The sequence below is a fragment of the Copadichromis virginalis genome, linkage group LG3 (assembly GCF_057382275.1).
Source record: "Copadichromis virginalis isolate Kocher_CV1m ecotype Utaka linkage group LG3, C_Virginalis_male_GT1.1, whole genome shotgun sequence".
Taxonomy (NCBI): Eukaryota; Metazoa; Chordata; class Actinopteri; order Cichliformes; family Cichlidae; genus Copadichromis; species Copadichromis virginalis.
The window spans coordinates 44,150,185-44,171,236 of NC_140620.1; the positions used below are offsets into that span (position 1 = coordinate 44,150,185).

At 40.5% G+C, this 21,052-nt stretch overlaps 2 protein-coding genes across 4 annotated transcripts; one reads left to right on the forward strand and one right to left on the reverse strand.

The window, feature by feature from the left end:
• The first annotated feature begins 557 nt into the window (after positions 1 to 557).
• LOC146714931 (eukaryotic translation initiation factor 5A-1) lies at positions 558 to 11,316 on the forward strand. 3 transcript variants are annotated; one of them, XM_085451302.1, is made up of 7 exons: positions 558 to 870; positions 2,534 to 2,705; positions 4,024 to 4,196; positions 4,638 to 4,742; positions 7,028 to 7,159; positions 7,269 to 7,341; positions 10,004 to 11,316. In XM_085451302.1, the coding sequence occupies exons 3-6, from the start codon at positions 4,029 to 4,031 to the stop codon at positions 7,329 to 7,331; spliced, it is 468 nt and encodes a 155-aa protein (XP_085307428.1). In that variant the 5' UTR covers positions 558 to 870; positions 2,534 to 2,705; positions 4,024 to 4,028; the 3' UTR covers positions 7,332 to 7,341; positions 10,004 to 11,316. The 3 variants fall into 3 exon arrangements, with proteins under 3 accessions (XP_085307428.1, XP_085307429.1, XP_085307427.1); XM_085451303.1 differs by lacking the exon at positions 558 to 870 and having other exon boundaries at positions 2,262 to 2,705; positions 4,027 to 4,196; XM_085451301.1 differs by lacking the exon at positions 558 to 870 and having other exon boundaries at positions 2,263 to 2,705.
• gps2 (G protein pathway suppressor 2) lies at positions 10,769 to 20,989 on the reverse strand. The gene is made up of 11 exons (XM_085451284.1): positions 20,836 to 20,989; positions 20,317 to 20,434; positions 14,345 to 14,454; positions 14,135 to 14,247; positions 13,962 to 14,041; positions 13,800 to 13,879; positions 13,526 to 13,697; positions 12,164 to 12,241; positions 11,993 to 12,069; positions 11,744 to 11,839; positions 10,769 to 11,552 (listed from the first exon to the last, which is right to left on the reverse strand). The coding sequence occupies exons 2-11, from the start codon at positions 20,408 to 20,410 to the stop codon at positions 11,460 to 11,462; spliced, it is 993 nt and encodes a 330-aa protein (XP_085307410.1). The 5' UTR covers positions 20,411 to 20,434; positions 20,836 to 20,989; the 3' UTR covers positions 10,769 to 11,459.
• Between the last annotated feature and the right edge of the window lie 63 nt (positions 20,990 to 21,052).

Genomic DNA, 21,052 nt, shown 5'->3' on the forward strand with positions numbered 1-21,052 from the left:
GACCTGGAGACCTGGAATGTAAATGTGCGCCTTGGGTCAGCTTCTGTTGTTTAAGTGTGCTATAAATAAAATAGATGTGACAGTGAACATAAAAAGGTTCAGGGATTTTTCACAGAGCAATGTTCTGTGGGCTACATACTGAACTTAGATTAGAGAAACAAACTATTGATCATATCGTGCCAGTATTGCTCAAGCACCAACATCAGCATTGGTATCGATGCTCTCAATATTTGGATCAATCCACCCACCTCTACCAAATAAAACCTGGCCAAGGATCAACTTTAAAATTGTAATTGATTGGTGGATGAGCTCTCTTCAGGGGTTCAATAGTCATTTTTTTACCCATACATGTATTTTCCCCGTTTGAGGACTGTTGCCTTGATGTGTAGGTTGCTGTGACTTTCCATGAAGTTAAAAAGGGGCAACAATAAGAGCCTTTTAATTTGGGGGTTAAGCTGCAGTATACCTTTAACTGCAGCCCTCATAGGTCATAGGACTCTAATTTCACAGCACTAAATTTAACCCAGCAGCTCCAAGAACTGCCAAGTTCAACGAGATAGTTCGCTGGATACGCAGATGCCATGGGTCTCTGGACAGAGAAAAGACGCTAATGAGAAGAGTAATAATTAGTAACAGAGGGAATTGCAGGATGCAGAGAGGCACACTGGCAGGATGGCCAGCACTTTCTGGACAGTGTATCTGGTGGGCTCTACTGAACGCACTGTAGCTCTGGAACAGGAATTTAACAGATGGTAGTTTTAAGGAATAATTTCTGCTATTGGAAAAAAAAATTGCACTCTGAAAACTGCTGTAAAATTCTTGGTACACACATTGGTCGTAGCGTTTACGAACTACACCCCACCGGGCAAGGTAAATAAGAGCAGGACTGAATGCACGCTGCGCTAGAAAAGCCACGCATGCGCAGAATACATCCAATTGTCGAGGTTTCGTGGACATTGGTATAAAAGTAGCATCAAGCCGCTATAAATTAGCCAGAGAAAGACCGGAAAAGTCAAAACTTCCCCTTTAGTATAAAAGCATGTTATTGTAATAATGAAAGGAGACGTGGTTTTGCGTTTTAACGAGCAGTTATGTTATTTGTAGTATTGAATTGTAGTATTGTAGTACTGGGGCACAGACAGCTTTCGTGTTTTATTGAGAAGCAGAAAATTTAAAAAAAAAAAAGGTTCAAAATCTGGTCAATTCACACTCTATGAAAATCAGTGTCATGTTATTCTGTGTGATTGTGTATCTGTAGCAGTATACACAGTGCTGCTTAGACGTCTTGTGCAACCCCTCATTTCTTTGTATTTTGGCTAGACAAATGGGGAATAGTTGGAGTGATTTATTGAAACGCATACAAATATACAGGGTAATACAGCACATATAAGTACTGTCACTTGTGGGAGACGGTTTTTTTCCAGCCCATTTCTTCTTTTGTCCTCCACTTGTTCATTTTCCTCCATTTTTTAAGAACACATCGATTTTGTGGAGCTAAAAATAAATTCTGTTTTTGCTACAGGCTGCTTGTAACAAAGTCCCTAAAGATACAATCTTTGCTAAGTTGTCTGTTGGGTGACTTTTTATGCCTGAATGATTAGGTCAGTGTGAAGTGGGTTAACAACAAGAACAAAAGCACTCCTCTGAAAATGAATGAAAAAGCATCCAATGTCCAAAGAGAAAAGACCTTCAGAGAGTCGGGAGAACTTTTGCTCAAGACCACTTTTAAGGTGTGTTCAAAGAGTGTGGCTCACTGGAAGCAAAATATAAAGAAATGAGGGGTGGCTTTAGACTTCTGCACATCAGACAGTACATTTACAGTGAGCCCACAGTAGATCTCTAACAGATCTAGTTTTAAAGTGTACCCTGTCTTATTTATTATTATTATTATTATTATTATTATTATTATTATTATTATATATTTTTCCTATCAAGAAGGCTTGCTCATGCAGTGATGTGAAATGTCATTGTATTGCCATAAATACTGTAGACATTGCATTGAATGTGCTACACTGTAGCTACACTGCAGTATACACTCTATTCTAACTGCATGTAACTAATTAACCAGTGCTAGCTAACGTTACTGGATAACGAGCCCTCCCTTTGCCCTCTCTCCATCTGCAAACATTAGAATCACATAAAAAAAAAACTTCAGGCTGTATTTTATTTTTAAAACCCTGGAAAAGCGGTTACAACTGCGCAATAAAGACGCAATAACATGGATGGGGATTTTATTTTGATAGTTCCAAAGGGAAGCGGGCAGTTTAGACTTCTTTTTTCCCCATGCCCTGACAGTGGTGGGGAGCTGGATGAGGGAAGAGACGGAGAAGGTGGAGTGCAGGGTACAGCCAGCACATACATAGCGGGGTTTAGGGCTCTGATTCTTTTGGGCCAGGCGGCTGAGTTTAGCGGCGGTGTACCTCTTTACGAGGTAAACTGCTCTCTGGGACAGGACAGGTGTGCTAAAAGACCCGGAATGAAAGCGGAATAAAGGAGGTAGCGAATAGCTTTTTGTTTGTTTGTTTGTTTGGAGGAAAAAAAGAGAGACATTTGGGGACATCGCAAACGAGCCACCAAGGAGGAAACAGGCTTCGGGCCAGACGACCGGTTAGCACGGACACTGAGAGGCAAAAGAGGAGGAGGAGGAGGAATAAGGGGAGAAAGGCTGACAAGTGACACAGGAGAGGAGACCCATTATCACTAGGGTGAGTTCCTAATCAAAACATCCTATAGACGGGGCGTGTTTGCGCCTGAGCAGTTCAGTTATCCTGTGCACATGTCCGTCCGAAGCCCTGTTATAGTCCCTTTAACCCCAACCTCAGGCTGCCAGCAGCAGCCTAATTACCCAGAGCTCCAGCACACCCTCTGCTAACCCATCACATCCTGCTACAGTCTGGTTACACTGACGCTTTCCTCCCTGTTTCTTGTTTGGAGGGGGGGAGAGCGAAACATAGCCGTTTCGCCATTATCATTATAATTTATTTTGCTCTTCAAATCCTAAAAAAAGGCACTGCTGAAATTGTCAATGAGAGCAGACTCTGCCACCGCCTCTGTGAACTCTCACAGTCAGCGCACAAACTTTGCGAAAAACTCGCAGGCATCATCTCCTCGGACTGCTGCTGTAGCCATGGTATTAGCTTAGTCATTACTGTGAGGTACAGGCACAACATTCAGTCAAATTTCCACGTCTGTGGGCGTGTGGGCTCCCGGCGCCACTGTGATGCAGAAGCTTTCCTTAATGGTGCGGAGGGTTTAAGGGTCATAAAATGCGGGCTGTCCGCCTTCATCTGGAGGGCCTCGGCCAGAGTGCAGCCGCCAGTGCGCATGAATACGGGGGGTACAGCGACGTTGCAGCCGACGGGCCGTGGCACGTCCTGTGAGCTCTAGGCCGCAGTACACTGCGGAGTGAGCACACAGACTTACCGAAACATTTTTTATTTTGCTTCACAACAAGCGGGTTTAATAAGTCACCCTACGGAGACGCCTCTTTGATTTACTTATGGATTTCAAATGCGAGAGGAGTAGTTTTAGACATTTGTACGCACAAAAAGATTTCCCAAAGTTAAAATGTTCGGATTCGTGAGTTAAACGTAAGAAATTGTGCGTAAATGATCAGTATTTCTTTATTCGGGTACGCATTTTGCACTTTGGGTCAACTTCCGTTGTTTAAATGCGCTATAGGCTCAAATAAAATAGACATGACAGTCAGCACAAAAAGATTCAGGCATTATTCATAATCATGTTTGAAGTATACCCCACCACACACACTCCAAAAAACAAACACACAAACAAAAAAAAACCACAATTCACACAAACACTACAGACAGAAACAAACTATTGATCCTGTCATCCTTGTATCGATCTGACACCGATACCAGCACCGATACTTGGACCAGTCCGCCCGCTTCTAGCTGTTAGTGTTGGTAGGACCGGTTAAGCTGGTAAAGATTAAAACTAGATTCAGTTTTAGCTGAAATGCTAAGTACACACACCTCCTTACTCTCCTTTCTTTGGCCTCTGCAGCAGGCATGGCAGATGCAGAGCTGGATTTCCAGACTGGTGATGCTGGGGCATCCTCCACCTACCCCATGCAGTGTTCTGCCCTGCGCAAAAACGGCTTTGTTGTCCTGAAAGGCCGACCCTGCAAGATTGTTGAGATGTCCACCTCCAAGACTGGCAAGCACGGCCACGCCAAGGTCGGTAAATTCCTGATGTACAGAATTACACAGGGGATCTTCATGCCGGGACACATCTATCCGCAAAATAAGAATAATGACTGTAATAAAAAAAGGTCTTCTCCAATCTGGACACAGTATAAGCGCAGTTCTGAAAGAAGTTTCATTGGAGCTTCAGCTGAGGGAGAATTAGCGACGAGAGTCGGTGAATTAGCACTGCGAGGTCACGGTCACTAATATTAATGCATATGAACTGACGCTTTCAGCCTGTTCAAAAACATTGTGCCTCATCAGGGTTGTAGCTTTCAACTCTTCAAGTACTTGGAAAATTACATGTACTAAACTTGGAAATATTATTTCTAGCAAATCATGCCTTTTAGAGGATAGCAGGTAGCTGAAGTGCTCTCTTTGCACGCCCATTAGAAAGGAGATTGTTCATCCTGTGTGTGTTTTTGTGCGCAGGTGCACTTGGTTGGCATCGACATATTCTCTGGTAAGAAGTATGAAGATATTTGTCCCTCCACTCACAACATGGACGTCCCCAACATCAAGCGAATGGATTACCAGGTGAGACACAGATGCTGCGGCTCCCATGCTGGTAGGAGTAATTCTGCAGCTCCCACAATGAAGTCGCTCAAAGCGACGTCTTTGATAAGACGTCTCTGTCACGCTGAGTTAACGTTCGTGTGACATTAGAAATCGAGCCTTTCCTTCTCCTCGCCTCTGTGAAAGCTTTGATGTGATCATTAGGAATGCGTTATTTGTCATCACCAGAAAATCAACGTCCCCGCCTTTGACAGCACAGCAATAACCACAAATATGCGTGTCGCTGTTTAATAAGCACAAGATTTTCTGCTCGAGGACAGTCGGCAGTTAGGTAGCAATTGCTTCCCGAGAAAAGGAGGAGGGAAGATTTGCAAGACGTGGACGCGGAGAAGGAAAGAGGAGATGCTGCCGTTAATGACGTCTTTTAATATCCTGTTAATCTTTCATGAGCGCACGGAAGGAAAACAGAACCCTGCGGCTTTGTTACGCAGCCGCGCATTTGAAAGCAAGAAGGCGCCGCATGGATGTATCGAAGAGAGAAGAGGCAGAATTTGCTGTAGTTGTTTCAGTTTCAGGGTTTCACTGATACAGTCGTGACCTCCCGGTGTCTAAAAATAGAACCAGGCCATCAATAATGTTAACAGTAACACTTTTGCTTTACCTGCTGTGACAAGCCAAAGTGTGGACTGGGGGAAAGACCCAGTTTAGAATAGGTGACTTTGAAATCCTCCAAAAATTAAAACCCGTTAAGCTCATTTCCACAAAAACATTTTAATTCTTGGATTCTGCTGTAGTAGCTTTGCATTCCTGAGAGTTTACATTAATCCCTTTTCATCTTATACCCTCCTACGGTGTCGTTTTAGTGCCTCTCTCATTTAAAAAATCTTCTTTTCTGATTGGCTGTGACTCGCAAACAGAAGGTTTGAAAAGCATGTGATCCAGTGGCTCACATGGATTACTTGTCCTTATATTGACCTCCTTACTTAAACTTTGGCCGTGTTTAATCTGGGTATCCACCTGCAACACAGGAAGTTTTCCCAGTACTCCCTGAAGTGCACCCTGTGATTCAATAGCTTGTAGAAACAGCTCGTCTGTACGATTTTATTAGTCTTTCACATCACTGCAGAGGAATTTTCTCTTCTATAAAACATTCCTTCAGTTCTTTCAGATTTGTGAGCCTCCAGTATTTCAGTCAAGTTTTGATGTGAACTTTGACCTAAGTTATTTTCTTTTTCACTCATTCTGTTGTAGATTTAAATGCTGAGGATCGTTGTTGTGCTGTATGACCCAGGTTAGCTGTAGCTGTCAGACGGATGTCCTCACGTTTGACTTTAGTGCTGACTATTGGCTAAATTTCCCAGGATGTGCACTCCTGAGACGGCTGTGGTTTTGTGTTACCACACACCTAAATGCTCTAAATCTGCAAATTGTGAAAACGTCTGCTTTTATAGAAGCTCTCAAACTTGCTGACGATCAGTTAATCAAGTGCATTTCATTATCAGCATCTGATGCTTGTTACCCTCTTAATTCCTTATGGAAGTAGTAAGAGTGCAGTGACGATTGCGCCGCTGGGCTACATAGTCCTGTGAAAACTTTCTTGCACAATGCACTGAATAATGTCTTGTATGCACTATGGAGCTATTTAGCATCTTTCAGGATGTTGTTGTGGTTCTGCAGCAGCAGCTTTACAGTTTCGGCTCAGTCTCTCCCAGTGCTCAGGATGGGCAGTCAATCAGCTTTTACTCGCACCCTGACTAGCTGTGGTTTGTTTAGTTCATTTATTTGTTCTGTGTTATTTTATCGGTGGTCAAAAAGACATTTGAGTTGTAATTTTAGATATTCAGTATCCAGCAGCCATGCTCAGCACCAGGTGAAGATGAATACAGGAGAGCATATATCAGAGTCAGGTGTTTCTCTATAGAGTCAAGGAAGAGGAAAATTATAGATAATGTAAAAGTAAAATAAACATTTGTCATGTTCTAATGATTCCTCAAATGTAGACTTAAACCTTCTTTTTTTTTTTACCTCAAACCCATCGCGTACCGATGGAAACTAGGTTACATCATATTTGTGCAGAGAGCAGAGAGAGTATCGAGTGCTGCCGCTGTTGATCAGATATGCTGGATTAAACCATGTTGTGTGCAGCAGTACACTCAAGCTTACAAACTAACAACAAAACTACAGTTAATTAATTAAGGAACAGAAAGATGAAGATGATAAAGTCTCGCTGTGATTAAAGATCCTAATTCATTTAGAGTCTTCTGTCTCTTTTTTTCACTGTTTTTTTTGTTGTTGTCCTCTATCAGCTGATCGGGATCCAGGATGGCTACCTGTCCCTGCTCCAGGACAGTGGAGAGGTGAGAGAGGACCTGAAGATCCCAGAGGGAGACCTGGGAAAGGAGATAGAGAGCAAGCATGAAGCCGGAGAGGAGATCCTGGTGAGCACTGTTGCCTTTTTCTCCCGCGCCTGATACCGGACAGCTTCCACGGCTGCCTCGTTGCGAATTTAAATGATCGCACTTTACATAAGAACTTCTGCTCTTTCAGATCACCGTTCTAAATGCAATGGATGAAGAAGCTGCGATTGGCATCAAAGCCTTGGGGAAATAAGCCCATGCAGGTAAATGCAGAGCTGCGGCTGTGGCAGCACGCAGCTGTTCTCTTAACTCCTCCCGCAACCGCCGCCCTGACCCCAGCCTGCCTGAAGACAAGTGTGTGTGTGTGTCTGCGCTTGTGAGTGTGTCTCATGTAAAATTATGTATGTGCGTGAGTTCGGTCATTACACCACGCACCACCAGCATGTGCCATGCTAGTGCAATGTGTGTGTGAAGTCACGCACAGATGTTGTACATGAGTGGAGCAAGGGGAAGGCAACTCTGGACATCAAGACCCGAGGTTTGCTGTACAGATTTGGCCTTTGCTATTATTGAAAATAAATAAATATGACCTTATTTACAATTATTTACAATTACGAATATGCACTATACTGGAAATATCCATGTTTTTAAATATGAATGCGTGTTTTTGTGTATATACTTGTTTGGACTGGATATATTAGTGATGTCAGATGACAAAATGTTACAAATTCTGCAAATTTTTTTCAAATTTAATACTGTATAAGGTGGTGGTTGCACAGCAGGGTGACCTGGTGGATTTGCCTAACCCTTTAAAGAAACAGTTCACCCCCAAATCAAATATGTGTTTCCATCGGTAGTGCTGTTTATGAATCTAGACTGTTTAAGCATGAGTTGGCCGGTTTTGGAAATATCGTACAGTGGAACTAAATGCCCCATCCATGACACTGTGTTACGTCCCCTAACACACACCATTGATGGAAAGAAAAAAAAAAGAACAGAAAAATCGTATTACCTTGCTGTGAGCAGTTTCGTGTAGGAACTATTTTGTTTCTCTCGAACTACAACCGTGCTGTGCAGAAGGACATGTGGTTGTACCTGAGGCGAGAGGCTCGAACTAATGGCCCCTTGTAAACACAGATCCTCCTGGCTTAGCTGTCAGAAGTTGCCCACTGCTAGCTTGTCATAGCAAGCTGTTGAGCTACAGGATACTGTTGGTTGACATATATCCTGGTAATAAATACCTTATGTTACCTAGGCAACTACAGCTTGTAAAATCTATAAAGCAATGCATGACTGGCAGGTTTCTTCTTGTGTTGATGCAGTTATTAATAATTGGCTAATAAGCTATCTCCATTCTTTCTTTCCTTGTCAACATTTTGACACACTGAGGACAAATTGAACTCCTGATTTCTCACTCAGTGGTTGATTTATTTTCCTGCTGAGCTAACAGATAAAACAATGAGGCAATTACATCACAGGGTTTTTAATGCTAACACTGGGACAGCACAAAAGCGGTGCTCGCAACTACAGGCTGACTGATTTATTGATATTATGGTGATATGCTGGTATTTTATCAGCCATTATTAGTTATATTGCTATCAGTAAAAGTAAAACAGAGATGGGAGAAACACTCTACAACCATGTTGCGAATGTTGATGCTGCAAAGTTTGTCCAGCAGAGGGCACTGTGGAACTCGCAAACACTCAATGTTTGGGATGCAGCATAGTACAAGCAGCTGATTCGAGCAGAGTTGGGCAAAGCGTAAACAAGTCAATAAACTTTAAAAAAAAAAAAACTACATTGATAAACTAAAAGCTACAAACACCACAACATGTTTCGTGTGTGTGAAATAAAAAAAAAAAAAAATTGGTCGATATATTGAAATATCGGATTTTTAAAACACCAAGTATCGGTATCAGTTTTAACAGTCCAGCCAAGCGAAGTTCACCAATAAACAAGACAGAATGTACTTGTAGAGAAATGTAACTGATATAAAAGTGTTGATATTAAAATAAAATGAATAATAATTATCTGTGTGCGTGGGTAGACTTCGTGTAGCGGTGTCTACACGGCCACCTTGTAGCAAAAAACAAAGCAGACACTAAGCTTCACCGCAGTAATATGATCTGCATTCTTGCTTTGAAATAAGGGAACTCCATTCTTCGTGGAAACATCAGCATGTTGTCGTCACACCGTGATCAGGTTTGACTGCAAACACAGCATGCTTCGTGGGTCGCAGGATTCAAATGGAAACCTCAGAAAGAAAATAGTCCCTACATTAAACTGCTCACGTCGAGGCTTGCGGACTTTTTTTTTACTCACAGCCAGGTCATAATTTCTGTTCAGATACTTTACTTCTTGGTTATATAAATACATTATTTTGGCACTATGATCATCACATTCAGGTTATCTCTACAGCCAGGACTGGGCAACTCATGCCAGAACCATCTAGATGGCTAGAAAACACCACAAACCCGAGGAAAACATATACAAGTTTGTCAAACTTGTGTTTCACAGTAACACTATTAAGAGCATGTGTATCATTCTTATGTATAAATATAAATGAAAAGCTGAAAGTTAATATTGTAATATTTGATCAGTGTTTATCTTTTTTCCTGTGGGTTACACTTTATTTTACAGCCTGTTACTTCCTGTGTTTCTTTAAGAAGCAGCTCGCAGCCCTGTTGTAATTGTAACCTGTTTATGCACTTTCTTTCCTGTAATTCGCCTCCACACTGTGGGCTGTAGAATAAAGTCACTGTTATCTGTGCAATGTTTCCTCTGCAGAGGCCAGTTAAACCATCTCATTAAAGTACATCTCTAAGGACAGATATATATATATTTATTTTTCTTAAGCATCTTCCTTCCTGACTTCTCCTTTCCTTTCTTCTCATTCCTCCCTCCCTTCTTCCAATTCTGTTTCAGGGGTAATCGAGATGCACTGGACCTGGGGAAAGGAGGGGATATTGCCTCGTCAGTTATTCTCCCTCTTTGTTTTTCATACTCTCTCCCTCTCAGTTGTCTGTCCCTGCTTCAGGTTCAATTAGTTAATAAATCATTGGAAATGTCAAACAGTTAAAAAAAACAAAACATACTCCATGTACATACACGTGTCCAGGCGTAGTGGTAGGTCTCACAAAAGATGGAGGTGGTGTATGATTGAGTAGCTACTTACAAGCTGTTAAAGTCACGACTATTATTATTTGTCCCCAATTTATAAAGGGCTTCAACTCCACACCTGCATTGTTCTGTTGAGGCTTGCTGAGCGTGTACCATACAGGAGTAAATACATGCCTCGATTTTGTATTTCTGTATGTCACCATTTCAGCACTGGGCCCCTACAAGCCCCGCCCCCTCCTGCCGTCATATCATCATTAGTTTGGGTTTTTACCGACATGGCACACCAAGGTTCAGCGTGTTTTTGTCTAAAAGTTTAAAGAGACGTGTCAAAGAGAGACAAGAAACCAATCCTCTTCAAGGAGAAATTCTTTTTTCTTTTTTAAAGTCCGCTGGCCAAAACGTTTCGCTTCACTGTTTGGAGTATTATTTGTCGTACTCTCAAACTGTGAGCAGTGATTCGGAGGCGGACGAGTCGTGGCGGTTTGGTGTCCTTACTTTGTGTTCATGCAGCCAGTCCAAACTGTGCAGAATGTCTTCTTGGCCAAAACAAATAAAGACGACACAAACTGCTGGCTGTTGCTTATTGTTTATTTAACAACATTTAAGCAAAAGCTTAAAAAATTTAAACCAGACCTAAACCTGATTGAAGCTGTGAGGGATGATGGGAAAAACTTGAGGCAGAAAATGGCTCTCTTACTTTCTGGTAACACATTGAAACAATCTTTCAGTTAATCTGTAGTAGTGTTCATCAATGTGTGTGTTTGTGTGTGTGAGAGAGAGACAAATCAGAAACATCAATTAAATCCAAATACTGTACACGTTCTCTTCCACTTCCTGCTACTCGATAGTGAGCAAAGGAACTCCAGACACACTGGACACGCCCCTGGTGTCACTGTGGATATGAAGGACCGGCTCTGGACCGCGTAGTCTGGCTTTTATCAGTGTTACTAACAGTTAAACGCACATAAGCACCTCGATGATGGCTTCACAGTGCAAGTAAAATAACAACATTAATTGAAGTAAAATATGAGTCTGAAGCTCAGAGCACATATGTTGAAGAGCTGCTTAGTAGCTTATTAACAACATTAAAACAAAGCTAAAAAAAAAAAAAAAAACAACTATACAAGGAATAAAACAGATCATAAGGCATAATCCAACCTACTTACAAAAAAAGAAAAAAAAGAAAGCTATTTAAGCGCCAACAGGATCGGCAGAATCTTGAGTGGACTTCTGAAATCTGAGCACCGGTGAGTTTGATCATCTACTTGCCGTGGTGGTAAAACCTCTGCCCGCTTTGGCTGTGGGGCAGGAAGCTATGACGGGGAGCGCTCTGGGGAGAGCTCTGAAACGGAGCCTGGGGAAGGAAAGAGGAACCATGATCACAAGACAGACAAGAAGCAGAACATTAATGAACATAAACACACTGTAGCAGCTCAGACTTTACTTATACTGAATATATTTACAAGAATTACAAGCAATATACAAGTTACTTGACCACATAACACAGAATTAAAAACAAATGGTGTGTGTGTTTTGAGGGTTCACCTTTGCAGTAGGGATCTGGACCGCCATCGATGATGTGGGCAGCAGACCTGGGGTGGAAGGATGCATGGCTGGGGGGTGCATGGGCCTCAAACCACTCTGACATGACGGAAGGAAAACTGTGGTCAGCTAATGGATAACGTCTATTATTTAGATGATCACATATCACAGAGTTTATTTTTGTGTTTGTCTAATATTCCAGCAACATCTGCTGTTTCTGCTTCGCAGCATCTAAAGCTGAAACGGTCTTACTGCGTCAGTAAAGCCCGACTGTTGGTTAGCATGTTCCAGCTGCTTCTGCAGGGGTATTCCTGCTCCAGGGATGTATCCTGCAGAAGATGGTCAGGTTACTTTACAACTCCTCTGAATTTTATGTAGATCGTGGAATTAGACATAGGTATAATTTACAGCAGTGAAACCCACCTTGCTGGGAGGTGAAGTGAACAGGGTAACCAGCCTGCTGGTGAGGGAGGTACTGCATTGCTTGAAATGCAGATGCGCCTGTGGGGAAAAAGGCAAAGTCATTACAATCAATACATCTCACTGTGATCTGATTGTTTTAATGATCAATCAGCGGGTTTCTGACATTACTGACGCCACGGCAGCATCTAAATAGCATGCCGCCAACTCCACGGTGCATCCACACTTGAAAAATACAAGCTTAAAGAAAAATGACTTCGCACTCAGTGGGGGATTTTATTTTTCGGCTGAAATCAGGGCGCTTTGATCAAACGAAAGCTGTCGGCTGGACTGTCAGTTTTGCGCTTAGACTGTTTGAGAGGAGAGTTTCAAACTGTGCGAGAAATGATTTCATAGTTGATTTGTATAAACACGATGTACACGTCTATGTCAATGAAAATCAGCAAAGACTGGCGGCACCTGTGGGCTGAGATGGGCTCAGCCTACTAAAACATGCATCTTGCTCATCAAAAGCATTTCTCTTTACGCCAATGAACACATATTAAAATACCAGCACTGTTTCTAACTTCTGATTGGTTGGACAGTCGCCCCTTTCTTTTCAAATTCAAACATCCACAGGGCTCTGACGCAGGCCCAGAATGAAGCTTGATCACTCAGACCACACACAGACACACACATACATGATCCACTGCTTACCTGAGGTCACACACTCACACACATAATGTTCTCTGAACCATATATGGACTCAAACAATTACATATATTAGTTTAACTTTAGCTATATTTATGTGTATCACGCTTATTACTGTCAAGACTCTGATAAGGATATCGCCTTAAAACTACTAGAATGCCTTCCTTAGCCTTTGAATAGAGGCTATGCCCTCCGTCTCGACTGCCCAACTATATTTCAAGAAGCCCAGCCTGACACAGCAGCCTACAACCGGCTCAGATTGATTTCTATGTCAACTCCTGAAATCCAAGTAAAGACGGAGGAATCGCACACATGATGCTGATAGTTCATTTCTTTGTGTGTTCACTGTGCCACTAGAGAACATTGTTTGAACATTAAAGGACAAAATGACCTCTTACACAATTACAACTAGTGTATAACGCATGTTTGTGATGCACATCACCATCCATCAATCCATCTGTGTTTATTATTATTTTTTTGTAATCATTTTTGACCTGGTGCCCTATGGCACTGCATGTTATTTAACTCCCTCGTTTCCTGTTTCTTCCTGTCTTATACAGTTTTTTTTATCGTGTATATGATAAAATATGTAAGTCATGTCACTGTGACACATTACCCAAATGTTTACTGTACCACTGTACACACTGACAGCAAAGAAATCTTATCTCATCTTACCTCTGATCTGAGAGCTGCTTGCGAAACTGACTGGCACTGAGGGTCCAGGGGCGTAGCTGGAAGGATGCTGAGCCTGAGCCACTCCGTAGGGCTCATGGACCCCCTGACCTCCGCTGAACTGGCCGTGCTCTGCGGAGCCTGAGCTGAAGCCAGGCGTCTGATAATGACGTGCCTAAAAGAGGACGACGTGCACATGTAAACACTGTAAGAAGCATATTATATAGATTGTATTATATTTTATAAATTCTTTAACTGGAACACTCCTTTTACTCACAGGGAGGACAGCAGCTGGGAACAGCTGTTTGCTCCTTTCTCCGAGCAGTGGGCCAGGTCTGCTGTGGCTGACTGGATTGCCTGAAGGAGAGAAAAGGAGAATGTCACTATATGAAAAACAATGACGACTCTGGCAACGCGCAGAACCTGGAACTTTTCTCACCTTGAATGCCGAGGAGGTGCTGTCCTGGGTGCATGGGCAGACTCTGCTGGTAGCTCGCTGATGTCAAAGTTGTAATATCACTAAAGAGGGAGACCAAAAAGCTTAACCGACAATTAACAATCCTTTGACAAAACAACAAACTAAGTGAAGTATATATATATATATATATATACCTCTGCTCTTTTCTTCGTCTTTTCTCCTCTTCGTGGAGAACTTTCTTGAGCTGTAAAAAGAGCTGATGTTTCTCTTCTTGTAGTCCCTGAAGTTTTTCCCCCATCTTCATCACCTGATGTTTATTTGAGGAAATCATGGTGTAAGAACACACAGACTTTGTTTTGTATAAAGCTGGGAGCACAGACTAGCTGAAATGTCACATTTCAAACCTGTTCTTTCGTTTCCTCCAAGGACATCCTCTCCTCTATCTCTTTTGTCCTCTTCCTCTCTTCCTCTTCCTTCATCTTCTGCTCCATCATTTTGTCCACCTCTTCCTCCTCTGAAAAAAGTTTATTTATTAAGGTGAGTATAGTGTAGCTACTTTTTTTTGATTGCCTTTTAGATCTATGACCAAAGAATAGGTTGCAGGCAGACAGCTATAACATATACACTCAGCAGGAAATTTTTTGGGTACATTTTGCTATTATAGGGTTGAACCCCTTTATTCTTTTAAAACTGTCTTAATTCTTCACTGGACATATTCAACGATGTGCTGTAAACGTTCCTCAGAAATGGTCCATGTTAACATGGCACATCACACACCTGCTGCACATTCATGATGTGAATCTCTTGTTCCACCGCATCCCAAGGTGCTCTATTAAATTAAGATCTGGTGACTGTGGATGTAGTTTAACTACAGTGAACTCACTGTCATGTTCAAGAAATCAGTTTCAATTTGATTTGAGGTTTGAGACATGCAAACACACATGTTCATGAACAATACAAGAAAATCGCTTCAGTTTCCTCGCTCAAGATCAAAGTGAAACTAAAGGAGAACTGATAAGCCCTCAGGAAAAGAGAAGAACGGTTTGCTGAGAATATGAATGACCTTACACTTCTCCCACCGCAAAGGATTCTGGGAAGTAGCTAGCCGGTCGTCACGGCAAAGCTACGAGAGCGTCTCTCAGCATGGGCCCGAAAAAAGTTCTGTCAGCCGAGGAAGGAGACGATATTAAGAAGTCGCTGGAGTTTATGACAGAGGAGATTTCTACTGTCAAACTGCAGCAGAAAGCCATCCTGGACCTGGTCGAGGAAGTTAAGGCTCTCCGCATCCAGAACGCCGAGAAGGATCGGCGGCTGGCGTACCTGGAGAACAGAGTGGCGGATTTGGAGCAGTACACCCGGATGAACGATGTTATCATCACGGGGCTTCGCATCAAACCCCGGTCATACGCCCGGGCGGTCGCCACTGACAATGTAGGAGGGCCAGGAGAGGAAGATGTCAACTCCACGGAGCATCAAGTGGTTACCTTTCTACGGTCCAAAGGTGTGGAAGTGGATTATAACAACATTGAGGCTTGCCACCCTCTACCCCGAAAAAATGACAGTAACAAACCAGCCATCATTGTGAGATTTGCAAACAGAAAACAGAAAACAGCACTGTTAAAACAAGGAAGGAAACTGAAAGGATCCGATGTCTTCATGAACGAACATCTGATAAAAAGAAATGCGGACATTGCCAGGAAAGCACGTTACTTGAAGAAACAGGGAAAAATTCAAAATACATGGACCACCAACTGCAAAGTATTCATTAAACTCAATGGAACACCGGAACAAGCCAAAGTGTTGGTCATCAGAAATATGGAAGAGCTGGACAAATACTGAGGTCAACTTACTCTGGAGGTATGAATACACATGTGACGTGACACACAACACAACACATGGCACAGTCCAAAAGAACTTCATCTGCATCCGGCAACAATATCAACATGACTCATTGGAATTCTCTTTATGATAATCTGGAACTGAGAACATTTCGATACACAGACCATAATGTTCTAGACTTAGAAAAGGATATAGACCCGGAAAATAATTTCTTCTACAACATCAGCTGTAACTGCTGCTACTTCACTGATGAACAGTTTAAGCACACCATCAACACGGAAAATAAATTATCAATAATCCATTTTAATAGCAGAAGTCTGTATGCCAACTTCAACAATATAAAGGAATATCTAAATGAGTTGACAAATCCATTTGGAATTATTGCCATTTCTGAAACATGGATCAATGCGGAGAAAGGAATGGACTTTGGACTGGAGGGATATGAAGTGAATTTTGTAAATAGAAGGAACAAGAGTGGAGGGGGAGTAGCTGTGTATGTGGATAAAAACCTAAACTACAAGGTGGTAGAAAGTATGACAACTGTAATTGATAATTTACTAGAATGTATAACAATTGAAATTTATAAGGAAAATGAAAAAAATGTAATAATTAGCTGTATATATAGAACACCTGGCTCTAGTATTCAAGTATTTAATGACTTCATAGAGGAAATATTCTCTAAAACAAATCAAAAAGTTATGTTTATCTGTGGTGATTTTAATATTGACCTGTTGAATCCAAAAAAGCATAAAATGACCGACGAATTCCTAAACACTATGTACAGTTTGAGTTTACATCCTAAAATAACCAGGCCTAGCAGAATTACACCACATTGTGCCACCTTACTTGACAATATTTTCACTAACAATATGGAAAACAACATTGTGAGCGGAATATTAATTAATGACATCAGTGATCACCTACCAGTTTTTGCAGTTTATGACACTAATTATAAGAAAAATCAGCATGAAGAACAACTGAGATACAGACGTGTAAGGACAGAAGAAACTATGACTGCATTTAAGAACGATCTATTAAATCAGGACTGGGACAATGTGTACAAAGAAGCTGATATTGATATTGCATATGGCATATTTTTAAGAATATTCATGGAGTTGTACGATAAAAACTGTCCAACAATAAAATACAACAGAAAGCACAAATATTCAGATAGACCATGGCTCACTAAGGGTTTACAAAATGCATGTAAAAAGAAAAATACACTCTATAGGGAATACCTAAAACAAAGAACAAAAGATGCTGAAAATAAATATAAAAAATACAAAAATAAGTTGACCAATATTATACGTGTATGTAGAAAGGAGTATTATAGTAAAATATTGAACAACAATAAACATAATATGAAAGGAATATGGGATATTTTAAACGGTATCATTAAAAATAATTATGGACAACAAAGTTATCCACAATACTTTATCGATAATGGCAATATTATGGAAAACACTGCTGATAAGGTCAACAGCTTTAATCATTATTTTGTAAATATTGGACCAAAACTGGCAGAACAAATTCCTGAGTCACTGCCATCAGTAGAATGTAGTGAAAACCTGATTGATAGGAACCCTAACTCAATGTTCCTCACATCAGTGGAGGAAAAAGAAATAATTGACATTGTACACATGTGTAAATATAAAACATCTACTGATTGTAATGATATTGACATGAAAATCGTCAAGAAGGTCATTGAAGGAATTGTAGGACCTCTAACATATATTTGCAACTTATCATTTCAGACGGGAAAAGTGCCAAACAAAATGAAAATAGCTAAAGTTGTGCCGCTGTATAAAACCGGGGATAGACGCCACTTCACAAATTACAGGCCTGTTTCTTTACTACCACAATTCTCCAAAATCCTAGAAAACCTGTTTAATAAACGATTAGACAAATTCTTAGATAAATATAAATTACTCTCTGACAGTCAATATGGATTCAGATCAAAAAGATCAACATCTCTGGCATTAATCGAATCAATTGAGGAGATTACGAATGCTATAGATCAGAAACAGTATGCAGCTGGAGTATTTCTGGATCTCAAGAAAGCATTCGACACAATCAATCATGACATATTAATTAATAAACTGGAACGGTATGGGATTAGGGGGGTTGTACTGCAATGGGTGAAAAATTATTTAAGTGACCGGAAACAATTTGTGAAGCTGGGTGTCCATTCCTCATCATGCTTGGACATTGCTTGTGGTGTTCCACAAGGCTCTGTACTGGGTCCAAAATTATTTATTATTTATATAAATGATATTTGTAAGGCATCTGATATATTAAAATTAGTATTATTTGCAGATGACACAAATATTTTTTGTTCTGGGGGGAATCTAAAGGAGCTGCTGGATACAATTACTTCAGAAATGTGCAAGATTAAAAAATGGTTTAACAGGAACAAACTATCGCTAAATCTAAGTAAAACTAAAATTATCTTATTTGGGAATTCCCTTAGAAATGCACATGTGCAGATTCATGTAGATGGTGTGGAAATTGAAAGAGTACTTGAACATAAGTTTCTTGGTGTGATTATAGATGATAAATTAAACTGGAAGTCTCATATAAATCATATACATAACAAAATTTCAAGAAGTGTCTCAATCTTGAGTAAAGTAAAACACATTCTGGACCACAAATCACTCCACATTCTCTATTGTTCCCTGATTGCACCGTATTTGAATTACTGTGCAGAGGTTTGGGGCAATACTTACAAATGTTCGCTATCATCAATCTTTATATTACAAAAAAGGGCCATAAGGATAATCTATAAAACTGGTTACAGAGATCATACAAATCCACTATTCTTAAAATCAAAAATTCTAAAATTCACAGATCTGGTTCATTTTCTCACAGCACAAATTATATATAAAGCAATAAATAACCTGCTTCCTGACAATATTCTAAAAATGTTTTCTAAAAGGGAACGGGGATACAATTTGAGGGGGGAATTAAAGTTAAAACATCCTCGTATCCGTACAACATTAAAAAGTTTTTGCATCTCTGTGTGTGGAGTGAAGCTGTGGAACAGACTAAGTAAAGATATGAAGCAATGTCCAAGCATGGCGCAGTTTAAAAAGCGGTTTAAGGATATGGTTTTTACAGGGTACAGGGAAAAGGTAGAGATTTGATAGGGTGTTCTTGTCTAATATTTTCATGTGTGTGCACATGCACGGGTTTGTTGGTATGGGTATATGTATATGTATATGTATATATGTGTATATGTATATATGTATATATGTATATGTATGTATGTGTATATATATATATATATTAAATATATATAAAATTGTAGGTTGTGTATCCTTCAGGTGTTAATGGGGTTATTGAAAATGTGTATATGTGCGTATGTGTGTATATACGTAGGTATGGATAGATAGAAACATATATGTGTATATATTAAAAAAAAAAAAAAAAAAAATTACACATAACATATAATGTAATTACAAGGAGGTATTTCTGTAGTCTATTGATACTAGATAGTGGAAAAGGGGTGGGATTAAATAAGCTTATGCTTCTTCCTGCTCCTTTTTGAACATGGACGTTATTTGGAGTTGTGGTTGCTCGTTTTCCTTTTGTTTGCTTTGTTCATTTGTCTCTTTTAATTCTATTTTTTTTTTATACTTTTTCAACATGTTCAAAATAAAGATTCAATCAATCAATCAATCAATACTCAGGCTGACGACTCTGATTTTGTACTAAGAGGTCCACCGTGTGCAAAGAGAAAAATCACCATATTATTGCACCATTGATACAAAGCAGGATGGAATCATACTCTTATGCCGTTTACACCTAAAGGTGAGCCTACCATCTGAATATTGCAGTAGAAACTGACACTCGTCAGATCAGCAAATGTCTGGGGGGGTTTTGTCAGTCTTCTGTTGCAAAATGTTGGTGAGCCTGTGCAAACTGTAGCTTCAGTTTCCTGTTCTTAGCTGATAGGAGCAGTGCCCTGTGCTGCTTTAACCCATCTGCTTCATGGTTTGACGTGTTGTCCATTCAGTGGCACCTTGGTTGTAAAATTGTTTTAGCAAAGTCATTTAAATCACATTTTTTCCTCATTCTGATGCTCAATTTGAACTTCAGTGGGTCGTCTTGACCATGTCGATATGGTAAATGCACTGGATGATTATAAATTTGTGCCTAACAAACCAGCAGGTGAGTGTATTATTACACAAAAAAAATCACAATCATGGATGGATAGATTATTCGAAGAATATATGCATAAACATAGGACTTGAATCTAAATGAGGCAGGCAGATCTTAGTCAAATTTTACAGAATTACAAAGAATGAACATGAAAAGTTAATTTGTTTTATTGACTAAATGCTAAAAACAATTCATACTCTGGTTGGCTGATATTTAATTGTGACCAGGAGTATTACCTATCCAAACACAGCTCAGCGTCTTAACAGTGCTTGCTTATTTCTACAAGGATCCTTAAAGGTGTCAGATGTGACACACTAGGGCTAAAATACTTTTTAAAGCGCATACACACATACACACACACAAAATGAGAAAGCACCTTGTCTCTTGCGCTCTCTTTCCCTCATTATGTGTTTGTGGAGAGCTCTGGCCATCGCGTTGGACAGCTTGGGTCTCTCAAGCAGGGCGGGCATTGTGACAGGCAGTGGAGGGGCCAGCTGGTGTGGGTCAAAATGTCAGTAATGAATCGACAAGGTCAGAGGAAATATTTAGAGTTCATTAAACTACATCAAAGTGTGCATCTACGCTCACTCAAACAAGTGTAACAACCACAGGCCTCGCTAGCTAGCCGATATCGGCCTAAGTTAGCACAGATAGCTGTACCTCCCAATACATGACGATATTTAGAGTAAAATGCACCAACAGAAAACATAGTAATTTAATATAACAAGTGATGTAGCTTACATGTGTAAACCCCTAACAAAAATAACATATTTAAACTTAACCGGGGGAAAACGCTAGCTAGCGAGGCTAGCTGCAGAGCACTTTACTGAGTTACGTATTTTATCCTACATGGTCTACTTTGAATTCAGTGCTGATAAAACTGTAAAAAGCTTACTTTTATTTCGTTGTGAGTCTTTTAATAAGAATCTAACCGTCTGGCGGTTTTTTTAGCTTGATAGCACTCGAGCGGTTAAAACAGATAAAAATCAAAACGTCTCCCACAAAACATAAACAGACGGAGCGATTTCCAGACCGGTGATGCTGTTGCATTTCCGGTTCAAAGAAGGCGGTCACGCTTCGAAGTGCACTTTGGGAGTTGTAGTTTGGAAGTG

Bases quoted from the DNA above. Each gene is read 5' to 3' on its own strand.
- LOC146714931 (XM_085451302.1), top strand. From the start codon at position 4,029: ATGGCAGATGCAGAGCTGGATTTCCAGACTGGTGATGCTGGGGCATCC. The intron at 4,197-4,637 runs GTCGGTAAATTC...TTTTGTGCGCAG, and splicing joins GCAAGCACGGCCACGCCAAG to GTGCACTTGGTTGGCATCGA. The intron at 7,160-7,268 runs GTGAGCACTGTT...CTGCTCTTTCAG, and splicing joins AAGCCGGAGAGGAGATCCTG to ATCACCGTTCTAAATGCAAT.
- gps2 (XM_085451284.1), bottom strand. From the start codon at position 20,410: ATGCCCGCCCTGCTTGAGAGACCCAAGCTGTCCAACGCGATGGCCAGA. The intron at 14,042-14,134 runs GTATATATATAT...CTCCCTCTTTAG, and splicing joins AGACGAAGAAAAGAGCAGAG to TGATATTACAACTTTGACAT. The intron at 11,840-11,992 runs GTAAGACCGTTT...CCGTCATGTCAG, and splicing joins AGTCGGGCTTTACTGACGCA to AGTGGTTTGAGGCCCATGCA.